Genomic DNA, 14,233 nt, shown 5'->3' with positions numbered 1-14,233 from the left:
TCCTGGACAGTTCACCAGTTATTCTTTGCCATTATCAATACAAATGGAAGTTTAGCTGTTTTTTTTTTTTTCTTTTTTAAAGTGGATTGATGATGATAAATTTGTTGAGTCTAGGCACGGAGACAAGAAAATGAAGCGAAGACAATTTTAACTTAGGATCATGACCAAATGGGAATAAAAAGATAAAATTTTCTGTATTTAAATCATAACTATAAGACAGAAAAAAGACTGAAGAAGCCTAAGTACTATATAAGCCTTCTAGTCTTGTCTCAAGAAACATTGATATAATCTACTATCAGGAATGGAGACTACCTTCTGGTGTCAGAATACAGATGTTACTAGAAAAAGAGAGTCATCCTGGCCTTTCTTTCAGCAGAGTTCATAAAGATGATTATGGGGATCTCGGTGCTTATATTCTTGAAGTAGTAGAGAATTTTCAATTCCAACAACTTGGAAAAAGCTGGCTGGAAATAAGCTACTTCTCTTAGTTTTTCCAGAACCTCCATAAGGGTAAGAATAATTTGGGACACCTGTAAAAAAACTAAATTCCCAGGCCTAAACCAGAACTTTGAATCACAATGTTCATGGAATAGTCATGGTAATTTGCATACTTCACAAATACCTGGCACATGAAAAGATGATCAGTATCACTAATCACTAGGGAAATAAAAATCAAAACCACAATGAGTTATCACCTGACACCTGTCAGAATGGCTATTCTCCAAAAGAAAATAAGTGCTGCCAAGGATGTGGAGAAAAGTGAACCCTCATGCACTGCTGGTGGGAATATAAATTGGTACAGTCACTATGGAGAATAGTGTGGAGGTTCCTCAGGAAACTAAATTATCATATGATCTAGTAATTTCACTGCTGGGTATATATCTGAAGAAAAAAGACTAATTCAAAAAGATATATGCATCCCAGTGTTCATAGCATTATTCACAGCAGCCAAGATAAGGAAGCAACCTAACCTGCCAACAACAGAGGAATGGATCAGGATGTGGTATATATATTCAATAGCTGCTAAGTCGCTTCAGTCATGTCCAACTCTGTGCGACCCCCTAGACGGCAGCCCACCAGGCTCCCCTGTCCCTGGGATTCTCCAGGCGAGAATACTGGAGTGGGTTGCCATTTCCTTCTCCAGTGCATGAAAGGGAAAAGTGAAAGTGAAGTCGCTCAGTTGTGTCCGACTCTTAGCGACTCCATGGACTGTAGCATACCAGGCTCCTCCGTCCATGGGATTTTCCAGGCACGAGTACTGGAGTGGGGTGCCACTGCCTTCTCCGATATGCAATAGAGTATTAGCCATAACAAAGGATGAAATCTTGTCATTTGTAATAACATGGATAGACCTGGAGGGCATTATGGTTAGTGAAATAAGTCAGACAAAGACAAAAACTGTATGTTATCACTTATATGTGGGATTTAATAAATAAATATAACAAAACAGAAACAGACTCAAAGATATAGGGAGCAAGTAGTTACCAGTGGGGAGAAAAATGGGGGAGGGACAAAATAGGGGTAAAGGATTAAGAGATACAAACTACTATATATATTAACAAAATAAATAAGCCACAAGGATATATTGTACAGCACAGGTAATACAGCTAATATTTTATAATAACTTTAAATGGAGTATAATTATAAAAATATTGAATCAGTATGTTATGCACCTGAAACTAATATTGTAAATCAATATGTGGGACTGATATGTGGGACTTCCCTTGAGGTCCAGTGGTTAAGAATCCACCTTCCAATGCAGGGCACACAAGTTCAATCCCCGGTTGAAGAACTAAGATCCCACATGCCGCAGGGCTACTGAGCCCCTGTGCCACAACTAAGACCAGACGCAGGGACTTCTGGTGGTCCAGTGGCTAAGACTCCTATCTCTCAATGTGTGGGGCTTGAGTTTGATCCCTGGTCAGGGGACTAAATCCCACATGCTGCAACTAAGACCTGGCACAGCCAAATTATGAAATATTTTTAAAATAATAAAATGAATTCCATCAAAAAGCAAAAAAAGACCAGATGCAACCAAATATAAAAAAAATCAACTATACATCAAGTATTATGTACACACATATAAACTTACATAGTGCTGTATGTCAATTATATCTCAATAAAACTGGGAGAAAAAATAAAATGGGAATTTTCATAGTAAAAACAAAAAACCTCAAGTGATTAACATGTAAGTTTGAAAAACTCAGCTGTGTTGCCTCAAGGGAGTTCTGTCATTCTCTCTTTCATAGTATTTTAAATACATTCCAAAAAGGTAGGGACACTCTAGCAAGCAATTGTAGCCATGGTTCTCCAACTTCAGCAAGCATCCCAATCACCACTGCTGGACCCTATCCTCAGAGTCTCTTGATCGTCTCTATTTCCACAGATCTGTAGTGGAATCAGAGGATCTGCATTTCAATTTCCCAGGTGATGCTAATGCAGTTATAGGGAGGACTAGAGTCTTAGAAACCGCTGAGCTAGTCACGTGAATGTGGGTTAATATTCTTCAACAGAGCATGGCAAAAATTTATCAATAAGGGTTGTTCTCTTGTGGAAGGAAATTAGGTATTAATTATCTTAGGAGGCCTTGTCCTGTAACTTCCTCAGAAATATAAATATAAATGCAATATACATAAATATAGACTCAATTATAAAAATTTTCCTGATAGAAGTGATTAAAATGAATTAAAGAAATTTTTGAACATTTTTCTTTTAGTTGACAAAGCAGCCATAAACATGGCTCTAATAAATATTAGTTCATTAACAAACATCGAATGCTCTGTTCTAGGGCTTGGGGATACAGTGAATGGTCAAAACAAAGTCCCAGTCCTCATAACATTCTACTATCTCATATATCCTATCTGAACACTCATTTATATTACTGGACAAAATCTTAGTGACTTTATCCAAAAGAACTCTTCAACTAATAAAATAGCATACTTAAAAGTGTTTTCTGTAGAACACCAAAATCAACTTTGGGAAGGAATATACATTTCAATATACTCATCTCTAGAAAACTAAGATCAGGTTGCAAGAAAGTAATTCTTTTTTCTTGACAAGGATTTTGTAAGAAGAAGCAAAGGGCTACAATTATTGTTCCAACCTAATTTTATGCCTCAGTGGTGTACATCTGATGACTTGGATTTCTCCAGTTGTAAAATGGGAAAGAGAATTCTGTTATAAAGCTAGAGAATTCTCCTTAACTTAGCAAGGCAGGTTCCATTGTGAATCTAACATCTCAGTTCAGTTCAGTTCAGTCGCTCGGTCGTGTCTGACTCTTTGCAACCCCATGAATTGCAGCACGCCACGCCTCCTTGTCCATCACCAACTCCCGGAGTTTATCCAAACTCATGTCCATCGAGTTAGTGATGCCATCCAGCCATCTAATCTTCTGTCGTCCCCTTCTCCTCCTGCCCCCAATCCTTCCCAGCATCTAACATCTCAACATGCAATTAAATTCTATTTAATCACTAGGTTTCGGTAAAATGTGTGATAGGGATCAAATTATCATATTTGACCCTAGACAAGGGAAAATTAAGGAAAACAATTTTGAAAGTTTATTTGAAAGCTGTATTAGGGGATGTAGGAAAATTACAAATTCTTTTTTCTAATTAAAATAAATTATTACTTATTTGGCTGCACCAGGTCTTAGTTGCAGAATGTGGGATCTATTAACAGTTCCCTGACAGAGGATTGAACCCAGTCCCCCTTGCATTAGGAGTGCAGAGTCTTAGCTACTGGACCACTAGGGAGGTCCCCCAAAAATGTACAAATTCTTTACCAGCTTTTCTGAGGTATAATTTATATACCATAAAATTGATGTTTTAAGTGTAAAATTCAATGACTTTAATAATTCAATTTTAGAACATTTCCATTGCTCAGAAAGATTTCTCCAATCTATCTGCAGTTACTTTCTGTTTCTACTCTCTGCCCAAGGCAACTATGAATCTACTGTCGCTACAGATTTTCTTTCTGGAAATTTCATATAAATGGAATTATATTTGGTCTTTTCTGTCTAGCTCCTGTCACTTAGCATGTTGTTGGGGTTCATCCATGTTATAACATGTATCACTACTTCATTCCTTTTAGCTATTTAATAGTACTCCACTGTATGGATAAACCACATTTTATTTATTCATTCATCAGTAGATGGACAATTGGGTTGTTTCTAGGGTTTGGCTATTTAACAATACTTATAAACATTAACAAACAAGTCTCTGTGTGGACATGTTTACATACCTCTTGGGTACATAACCAGAGTGTAATTGCCAGGTTATGTGGCAAATTTATGTTTAAATGTCACACTTTTTATTGTCAACTCTCAATTCTATTCCATTGATCCATATGTCTATCCTTATGTCAGCACCACACTCTCTTGATTACTATTGTTTACAGTAAGTTTTAAAATTAGGAAAACTGAGACCTCCAATTTTGTTCTTTTTTTCTCCTCTAAGAATGTTTTGGCGATTCTGGGTCCTTGATATTTCCATATTAATTTTATAATCAGTTTGTCAATATCTGGAAAAAAGGTTGGTGGAATTTCAGTAGGCGTTGTATTGAATTTGTAGATCAATTTGAGGAATAATTACCATTTTAATAATATCACATCTTCCAATCCATGAATGTGAAATGTTTCTCTGTGTAGATCTTCAATTACTTTCAGCAATGTTAGCTATCAGTGCACAAGTCTTGGACTTCTGTTAAATTTATTACTATTTCATTCTTTTTGATACTACTGTGAATGGAATTATTTTCTTAATTTTTGAATTGTTCATTGCTAGTATATAGAAATACAATGGATTTTTGCATATTGAGATTGCATCCTTTGAACTAATTTAGTTCTAGTAGTTTTTTGTCTATGTAGCTTCTTAACAATTTTCTACATATAGGATCATATCATTGATTAATGAAGACTGTTTATATTTTCTATTCCAATCTAGATGCTAAAAAGCATCTAGAAATGAAATAAAATAAAATAAAAATTTCATCTTCTTGCCTGACTGCACTGGCTGGGACCTTCAGTACAATGTGGAATATAAGTGGTGAGAGTAGAGATCCTTGCCTTATTCCCAATCTTAAGGAGAAAACATTCAGATTTTCACCATTAAAATGATGCCAGCTGTAGGTTTTTGTAGATGCTCTTTATCAGGGCATCTGATAAATGCTCTATTCATTATTGAGAGTGAGGTATTAGTCCCCAACAATTATGCACATATTTTTGGGCTCTATTAAGTGTGTATATATTTGTTACACTGTCTGGATGAACTGACCTTTTAGTTATAAGATGTTCCTCTTTGCCTCAATTAGTACTTTTTTTTGTCTTAAAGTCTGTTTTGTCTGGTATTAGGATAGCTACTCCAGCCGTCTATGGTTACTATTTGCATGCAATATCTTTTTCCATCTTTTTAGTTTCAGTCTATTTGTGTCTCTGAATCTAAACTGGTTCTCTGGAAGGCAGCATACAGTTGATCTTGTTTTTTATCCAGTTTGACAGCAACTCACAGGTTTTTTGACTAAAGAAGCATGTTCTTCTCTAAGGAAGGTTACTCTTTTGAAACACACATACACCTTTGGGATATGGAGCAAAGAGAGAGAGGAAAAGACACCCTTCAGCCAGACTAACCCTGGCAATCACTACAGTGACAGATGGAGCCATATTTCTCTTGTCTGATCCAGTAACCTACCTCTCAGCCACTGCTAGCAGACGTTCTGGCCTAAAGGTACCTTCGGTGTCAATGTACATGGCCTTTCCTTCACCTCCACCTCGGTCAATGGGAAGCTAGAGAGAAAAAGAACAGTGGAAATGACACTGTACTTCTGATATAACTGAACAACTTCCTCCTGATGGGCCTATAATTGCTTCCGCTCCCAGTAAAGCAAAAGGAAAAATACTTTTAAGTGACAATAAGATCTAGGGAGGAGACACACACTTTTGAGAGAAGTACATCTAGTAGTAAGTATGGAGGTCATTGTGAGGCTCGAGTCTGGCCAGAGTTGAAGAGTGCTTGGAAATATATACCAAAGTAGGTGATAAAATTCTTTTTTTTAAACACACACACTTCTTCCAATTAAAAAAAAAAATTCTATCATTGTATACCAGCAAAAGACTGATCAAGTCTCTCAAGGCAATTTGGAAGATCATTTACTTAGCTTTAATAAGCAAGAGACTCTGATCCAATACCCAGTTCATTTTATCATATCCAGACCACACATAAATGAGCAGAGCTCATACTTACAGAGTTCATATTTACCAAGCAGAGTTCATTCCTTTGGATTGCTGAAGGAGATTGGCAAATACCCCAGGGGCATCCCTAGCACATTTAATAGGTGTTTGCTCCAACAGTACACATAGATATTGAAAATAGACAAATGTAGAAAAGGAAAAATAATCAGAGTTTAAAAAAAAAAAAGAAAGAAAATGGAGGAATGCCAGGAAAACTGTCTCATGAGCTGTTCAGGGAAATCTGTTTTAGGCTACCTATCCCATACCAGATATTGAGTTCTACAGATTTTAAGTGAATATTGCTAAATGGTAGTTTCTACCCTTGAAATCTACTTTGGAACCTTTAAATTCTGAGGAAAATCCCTTACAACGGTTTACATTAAGTGCCTGGTAGTGCCAAAATTTTGTTGTTTCCTATTTCTGAGAAAAAGGATTTTTTTCAAAATTACAAAAGTACTACACACTTGTATTAAAAATTCAAGCAATAAAGAAATAAGTAGAAGGAAAAAAAAAAAAGGAAATTTCTTCTTTAAAAAATCCCATCTCCCAGGAGTCATCTCCCAGATCATTTTCTGTGCATTTTCATACAAACATTTTTTATATATGTGATTCTGCCACTTGCTCTGTGACCCTGAGAATATTAATTCCCAGTTTCTACATTTTGTGTAAAATGCAATAAAACCTACCTATGGCACTGTTTTGAAGATTAGATAATTCATGCTAAGTGTTTAGCACAGTGCCTGACATATAGAAGGCATCTGGAAGACTCAAGCTATCCTCCACCTCTAGGGCACTGACTTTAGCATATCCTCAATTACAGAAGGCTTCGTTAATTTGGAAAGGGGAAAATGATTATGTTGTCATTTGGTAGGTTGGCAGATAAAATTTTTCAAATCATAGGAATTTGTGGAAAGAGCAAAGGATATATATACAACAGAAGAATGTCTTCAGAAAGCAGAAACTGCCTCGGTTTTTAGGGAGGAGAAAATCTTGACATTCAGGGGGCTAAGTCCACAGGAATTAAAATGAATGAGGTTCTCCCTTCTCTCACTTTCTTGCGTCTTTAGTACTAGCATGAGAAGGAGTTCTTTTCCAGCTAAATAGACCTACTTGGGCAGAAGGGAGGCCATGAGTGTCTAGACAGGGCATTGGTAGGCAGACTGACAGCAGAGACATGGACATGGTCTCAGCAGAGAAGTGGACTCTGCTGGCCCAGTCACAGGGGGATGGACTATGTGCTGTACACCCCTGCTCATTTTGTCTCCTCCACCTCACCCTTTCAGTGTCACTTCAGCCATCTCTTGTTGCTGTGCTGACCACCATGGTAGCTATTTGTAATAACTGCTTAGTACCAAAGCAGAGACATCACTTTGCCAACAGAGGTTCATATAGTCAAAGCTATGGTTTTTCTATTAGTCATGTATGGATGTGAGAGTGGGATCATAAAGAAGGCTCAGCGCTGAAGAACTGATGCTTTTGAACCATGGTGCTGGAGAGAAGATTTTTGAGAGTCCCTTGGACAGCAAGGAGAAGAAACCAGTCAATCCTAAAGGAAATCAACCCTGAATATTCATTGGAAGGACTGATGCTGAAGCTCCAATACTTTGGCCACCTGATGCAAAGAGCTGACTCCCTGGAAAAGACCTTGATGCTGGGAGAGACTGAGGGCAAGAGGAGGAGGGGGCGACAGAGGATGAGATGGTTGGATGGCATCACTGATTCAATGAACATAAGTTTGAGCAAGCTCACAGAAATAGTGAAGGACAGAGAAGGCTGGCGTGCTGCAGTTCATGAGGTTGCAAAGAGTCGGACACGACTTAGTGACTGAACAACCACAACAACCATAATTTAACTCTTATTTCATAATGATGCAAGTTGTTTTGAACTTTCACCATTTTATAATACTATGGTATAAATTCTTTCTACATGTATTCTTGATTATATGTGAAAAGTTTTTTAAGATACATTTTCTGTCAAGGGCATGTGCATTTAAAATTGGTGCTTAATACTGTCCTGTCAGAATTTTAAAATTATTCTAGTACTATGAACAAACATGGGCTATTCATTTTTATAACCTAAGTATGACTCTTAACTTTATTTAACTTCACTATTAGACAGATCTGATACATAACAGGATTTCACTTCATTAAGTTGAGAAAATCTGAACAAATAAGAGGTGATAATATTTAGATTTAAATACTAATCTAACAGCCTCTCTATACCTCTGGTTCCAGCTCTTAGGCTAGTGACATGTAATCCTTTCCATTACTAATGAATTAGAATTTTTTTTCTCTGACAAAAATATCAAAGATCCAGTTATTCGGCCAACTGTGAACATTCAGTTGTTTCTATAGAGAGGGTATGTTTTAGAATTTTGCTTCAGTTTATTGTTAACAGGCATTATCTGACTACCAACAAACATTCCCAAGATAGGAGTCTGTACAACTTAAGAGCATCAGCATGCTATGCTGAGTTGCCAATGCAACTACAGATATTGTGTAATGTACTCTATTTATTCCATGTGAATCCTTGTCAAGACAACATAGGGAAAACATTTCTATTTATAAAGGTCACATATCATATCAGATGACCCATATCTGAGTGATATTTTAAATAGTTCTATTTCCTTTTAGCTAAAATTTTCTAATGGTGCTTGGGCAGTAAGCTGTAGCTCCTGCAGCTTGACTGTACCACTGTTCCTCTTCTCAATGCTTCTCCTCTATCCTAAAAGTTCTTATATCCCCCTCTTTTCTCCTTGGAGTTATTTATGAGATGAGACAACATAGCTTATGTCTACTTGATATTGGAATCCTAATGTGGCTGTCATGTGGTGACATTTTGGTTGCAATGAAAAAGATCAGTAGAGTTACTGAGAAGAGAAACACAATCAAAATGACAAATGAGAAAGGAAAATGATGAGAAAAACAGGAGACCATTAAGTTGGGCCTCTTTGTTATTAGATAAATTTTTATTCATGCAGAATGAAAATATTTTCCTATCTCAAGAAATGGTATTGACCACTTCAAGACAGTAGTGTTGACTGATGGACATTATCTGTAAAATGAAGAAAAAAAAAAAATGAGGAGACAGATTTTCTTGGGTGACTTGAGAGAATCAGTCTCATAATATAAGCCTCTGCAGATATATGTGTTTCACTAAATGTGAACTCTATCCAAGACACAGAGTCTTAACAAAATCCATATTTTTTTAATGGCACATACCATCTTTATAACATAGCACTACAGTGATGTAACAAACATTTTTATAAAGTGCTCTTAAATACAGAATACATTATAAAAGGTAGTTCATAATTTGTTTCTTAAGGGAAAATACACAAGAGAACAATTTATATTTGATGTTTAAATTTATAAGTAAGTTCCAAGAATGAATGTTATTTTGTTGAGAGGATAAGAGCTCACATTGGATGGTAAGATACCATGAAGTCCCCTCTGTCATACTGACTCAAGAAGGCAGATTTCCTTTCAGTTATTCTCTAACTCCATTGGTAAGTTGTGTCCTTGGGAGAAGTGAATGTAATCTATCTATACAGTTTCCAACTTAACTATGGCTTGATTTACAATCCTTCAACTTTACCATGGTGTGAAAGTGATACGAATTTAGTACAAACCAAAAATCTGAATTTCAGTCTTTTCCCAGGTGAGTCATTTGCTGTACAATACTTTCATGGTACTGGGCAACCACACTGTGCTCCTAGTCAGCCACTTGAGCTGGACGGTAAACAGCTGGTACACTTAAAAACATTCTGGTTCTCACTTTCAGTATAGTATTCAATAAACTACATATGAGAAATTCAACACTATTACAAACAGGCTTTGAGTTAGATGATTTTGCCCAATTGCAGGCTAATGTAAGTGTTCTGAGCATGTTTAAGGTAAGCTGGGCTAAGCTACAATGTTCAGTAGCATTAAATGCATATTTGACCTGTGAAACTACTGCACAACTGCATTTATCTCACATGCTAGCAAAGTAATGCTGAAAGTTCTCCAAGCCAGGCTTCAACAGTATGTGAACAATGAACTTCCAGATGTTCAAGCTGGATTTAGAAAAGGCAGAGGAACCAGAGATCAAATTGCCAACATCCGTTGGATGATCGGAAAAGCAAGAGAATTCCAGAAAGACATCTACTTCTGCCTTATTGACTACACTAAAGCCTTTGACTGTGCGGATCACAACAAACTGTGGAAAATTCTGAAAGAGATGGGAATACCAGACCACCTGACCTGCCTCCTGAGAAATGTGTATGCAGGTCAAGAAGCAACAGTTAGAACTGGACGTGGAACAACAGACTGGTTCCAAATCAGGAAAGGAGTACGTCAAGGTTGTATATTGTCACCCTGCTTATTTAACTTATATGCAGAGGACATCATGAGAAATGCTGGGCTGGATGAAGCACAAGCTGGAATCAAGATTGCCGGGAGAAATATCAATAATCTCAGATATGCAGATGACACCACCCTTATGGCAGAAAGTGAAGAGGAACTAAGAGCCTCTTGATGAAAGTGAAAGAGGAGAGTGAAAAAGTTGGCTTAAAGCTCAATATTCAGAAAACTAAGATCATGGCATCCGATCCCATCACTTCATTGCAAATAGATGGGGAAACAATGGAAACAGTGAGAGACTTTATTTTTGGGGGCTCCAAAATCACTGCAGATGGTGCCTGCAGCCATGAAATTAAAAGACGCTTGTTCCTTGGAAGAAAAGTTATGACCAACCTAGACAGCATATTAAAAAGCAGAGACATTAGTTTGCCAACAAAGGCCCATCTAGTCAAAGCTATGGTTTTCCCAGTAGTCATGTATGGATGTGAGAGTTGGACTATAAAGAAAGCTGAGTGCCGAAGAATTGATGCTTTTGAACCGTGGTATTGGAGAAGACTCTTGAGAGTCCCTTGGACTGCAAGGAGATCCAACCAGTCCATCCTAAAGGAAATCAATCCTGAATATTCATTGGAAGGACTGATGTTGAAGCTGAAACTCCAATACTTTGGCCACCTGATATGAAGAACTGACTCATTGGAAAAGACTCTGATGCTGGGAAAGACTGAAGGCAGGAGAAGGGGACGACAGAGGATGAGATGATTGGATGGTATCACCGACTCGATGAACATAAGTTTGAGTAAGCTCCAGGAGTTGGTGATGGACAGGGAAGCCTGGCATGCTGCAGTCCCTGGGTCGCAAAGAGTCGGACATGACTGAGCGACTAAAATGAACTGACATGTGAAACTTTCAACTTCTGATGGGTTTATCAGGATGTTACCCCATGACATGCCAAGGAAGATCTGTAATGCCATTTTGTTCAAAATACCTAAAATTATCATAAAACCTCAAAAGATTAAAACAAGAGTCAGCCCACGGGATGGGTCAGGTTCCAGTGTACTTTGTGGGCCAGCCACTCACTGGCTTGGAGGCTGAGCAGCCCGCCCTTGAGGCGAGGAAACATTGGGACCTCCCTGAAAGAGGAAAAAGTGCTCCTCAAAACAGGGCTTGGAGGTGGAAAACAGTGAAACGTTTACTCTTCTATTTTTCTCTCTCTCACTGATCTTTTATTTTCAGAGATCCAGTGTTACTTCTCTGTAGACAACTTAGTTCCACATCTCTAAATACTGTTAGAAAATTTCACTTGGTCATCTCATCATCTCAAACCTACCATACCTAATTTTGAAACTCATCTTTCCATAAAAACTCTCTCTCTCTCAAACACTTTTTAGAGTTTACCAAAGTAATACGTTGGGCTGAAGGGTATTTTTTATTGTCAATCATTAAGTGCTACACTTTGTATCTTCTGTCTATATTCCTTCAGTGTCATTATTTTAGTTTAGTCCTGGTCAGGTAGTGCTTATAATAATTATACTTCAGCTATCCTTAGTTCTTGCCTCTCCTTTCAGTTCATTAAACAAGTTGCTACCAGAATATTTCTGAAAATTTGCTCATGCTTCGCTTTGGTTGAAAAATGCTGAATGATCCCCACTCTCTATAGAATTAAGTCTATACTTCTTATACTTTGATCATGACCTTGTAAAATGGTCTTGATGTGTCCTTTTCAAAGGTTTGTCTGCTACAAGTTGTCCAAATACAACTTCTGAGCTAGGTAAATGGGCTTATTTTGTCTTATTATATTATGTTCCCCTGTCTCTGCTCTGTTCATACCATTCCCTATAATTAAATGCTTTTTAGTTTATTTACCTGGTCAAATTTAGCATTCTTCAGGATCCTGGTCTAATCTCTTTTTTCCATAAAGTATTCAATGATTACTCTAGTGCGATGTAATCCTGTTTCTTCCTTAAATACTTATGCTACTTCCCCTATATATTTTATTTTATAATATATCAGGTATGCTTTAGGACATCTAGTTCAATCATCTCCATTCATTCAAGGATTTCCTGAGCACTGACAGGCACTAGCAGTACAGTAGAGAACAAGTCAGTTACTACAAGCCAGGTACCACTTTAATGAGTTTTAAGAGCATGGGCTCTGAAGTTGGGTTTGATTCCTGTAGCTACTACTAAAATGTGATATGACCTTAGGAATTGTTTAACTCATTGTGCCTGTTTCCAAATCCATCCGAGCAAAGCAAACAAAGAAACAGAAGGGGTCCAGCAAAGTTTTTCCCCTAATGTAGGAGATGCTAGGCATGCTTATATAACAATGAAAATAATTTAATAGAGAGGCAGACCAGAAAATAGAAGCAGCAGAGTCCTTGGAAAAGTGGCAAGGCATGGTGACCAGATCACATTGGTAAGGCCTTTGAGAGGAAAAGAGACACTCTCTATTGCAACCCAAGATAAGAAAAGGTGGCTATAGATAGATGGATTTACCTCACACCAGTCAGAATGGCCCTCATTAAACAGCCTACAAATAACAAATGCTAGGGAGGGTGTGGAGAAAAGGGAACCCTCCTACACTGTTGGTGAAATGTAAACTGGTGTAGCCACTATGGAAAACTGTATAGAGATTCCTCAAAAAACTAAAAATAGAGTTACCATATGCTCCAGCAATCCTACTCTTGGGCATATACCCAGACAAAACTTTAATTCTAAAAGATACACACACCCCTGTGTACACAGCAGCACTATCATAACAGCTAAGACATGGAAATAACCTAAATGTCCACTGACAGGGGAATTGATAAAGAAGATGTGTATATATACAATGGACTACTACTCCATAGATTCGTATACATATATACAATGCAATACTACTCAGCCATAAAAATGAAATACTGCCATTTGCAGCAACATGGATGGACCTAGAGATTATCATACTAAGTGAACTAAGTCAGAAAGAGAAAGAAAAATACCATATGATATCACTTACAAGTGGAATCTAAAATGTGACACAAATGGACTTATCTACAAAATAGAAACAAACTTACAGACATAGAGAACAGGGGAGGGGGATGTTGAGGATGGATAGATTGAGAGTTTGGAATTAGCAGTTGCCAAGTATTATACAGAATGGATAAACAACAAGGTCCTACTATACAGTACAAGGAACTACATTCAATGTTCTGTTACAAGAGACCTCCCTGGTGATCCAGTGGTTAAGAATCCACTTTGCAGTGCAAAGGGTATGGGTTCGATCCTTCACTGGAGAACTAAGATCCCACATGCTATGAGGCAGTTAAGCCCATGAGCCACAACTAGAGCCCACATGCTCTGGAACCTGCACAGTGCAACTACCTAGCCCACGTGCCACAACTAGAGTCTGTGCGCCACAATGAAAGATCCTACATGATGCAACAAACAAGATCTCGCATGCTGCAACTAAGACCTAATGCAGCCAGATAAATAAATAAATAAAATCCTGTGACAAACCACAATGGAAAAGAATATGAAAAAGAATGTATATATTAGTATAACTGAATCCCTTCACTAGATAGCAGAAATTAACATAACATTGTAAATCAACTATACTTCATAAAATAAAATTTTTATAAAAGCTACGTGAGTTTATAGTTTTGATGTGAAGAACAGTTTAGATTATTTGGCTA

At 37.4% G+C, this 14,233-nt stretch overlaps 1 protein-coding gene across 5 annotated transcripts in view; it reads right to left on the bottom strand.

The window, feature by feature from the left end:
* The window catches only part of RAD51 (RAD51 recombinase), a 36,015-nt gene that overhangs the window by 6,466 nt on the left and 15,316 nt on the right, over window positions 1-14,233 (bottom strand). For all 5 annotated transcript variants that reach the window (XM_081507246.1, XM_081507245.1, XM_081507248.1 and 2 more), the window contains one exon: window positions 5,685-5,779. In XM_081507246.1, coding sequence (XP_081363372.1) covers window positions 5,685-5,779 — 95 coding nt within the window. The remainder of the gene's footprint in view (window positions 1-5,684; window positions 5,780-14,233) is intronic.

Source organism: Giraffa tippelskirchi, chromosome 7 (assembly GCF_054371585.1).
Source record: "Giraffa tippelskirchi isolate mGirTip1 chromosome 7, T2T-mGirTip1v1.2.pri, whole genome shotgun sequence".
In the NCBI taxonomy this organism is placed as follows: domain Eukaryota; kingdom Metazoa; phylum Chordata; class Mammalia; order Artiodactyla; family Giraffidae; genus Giraffa; species Giraffa tippelskirchi.
Note: the sequence above shows the minus strand (reverse complement) of the source record. Positions and strands in the feature narration are given on the sequence as shown.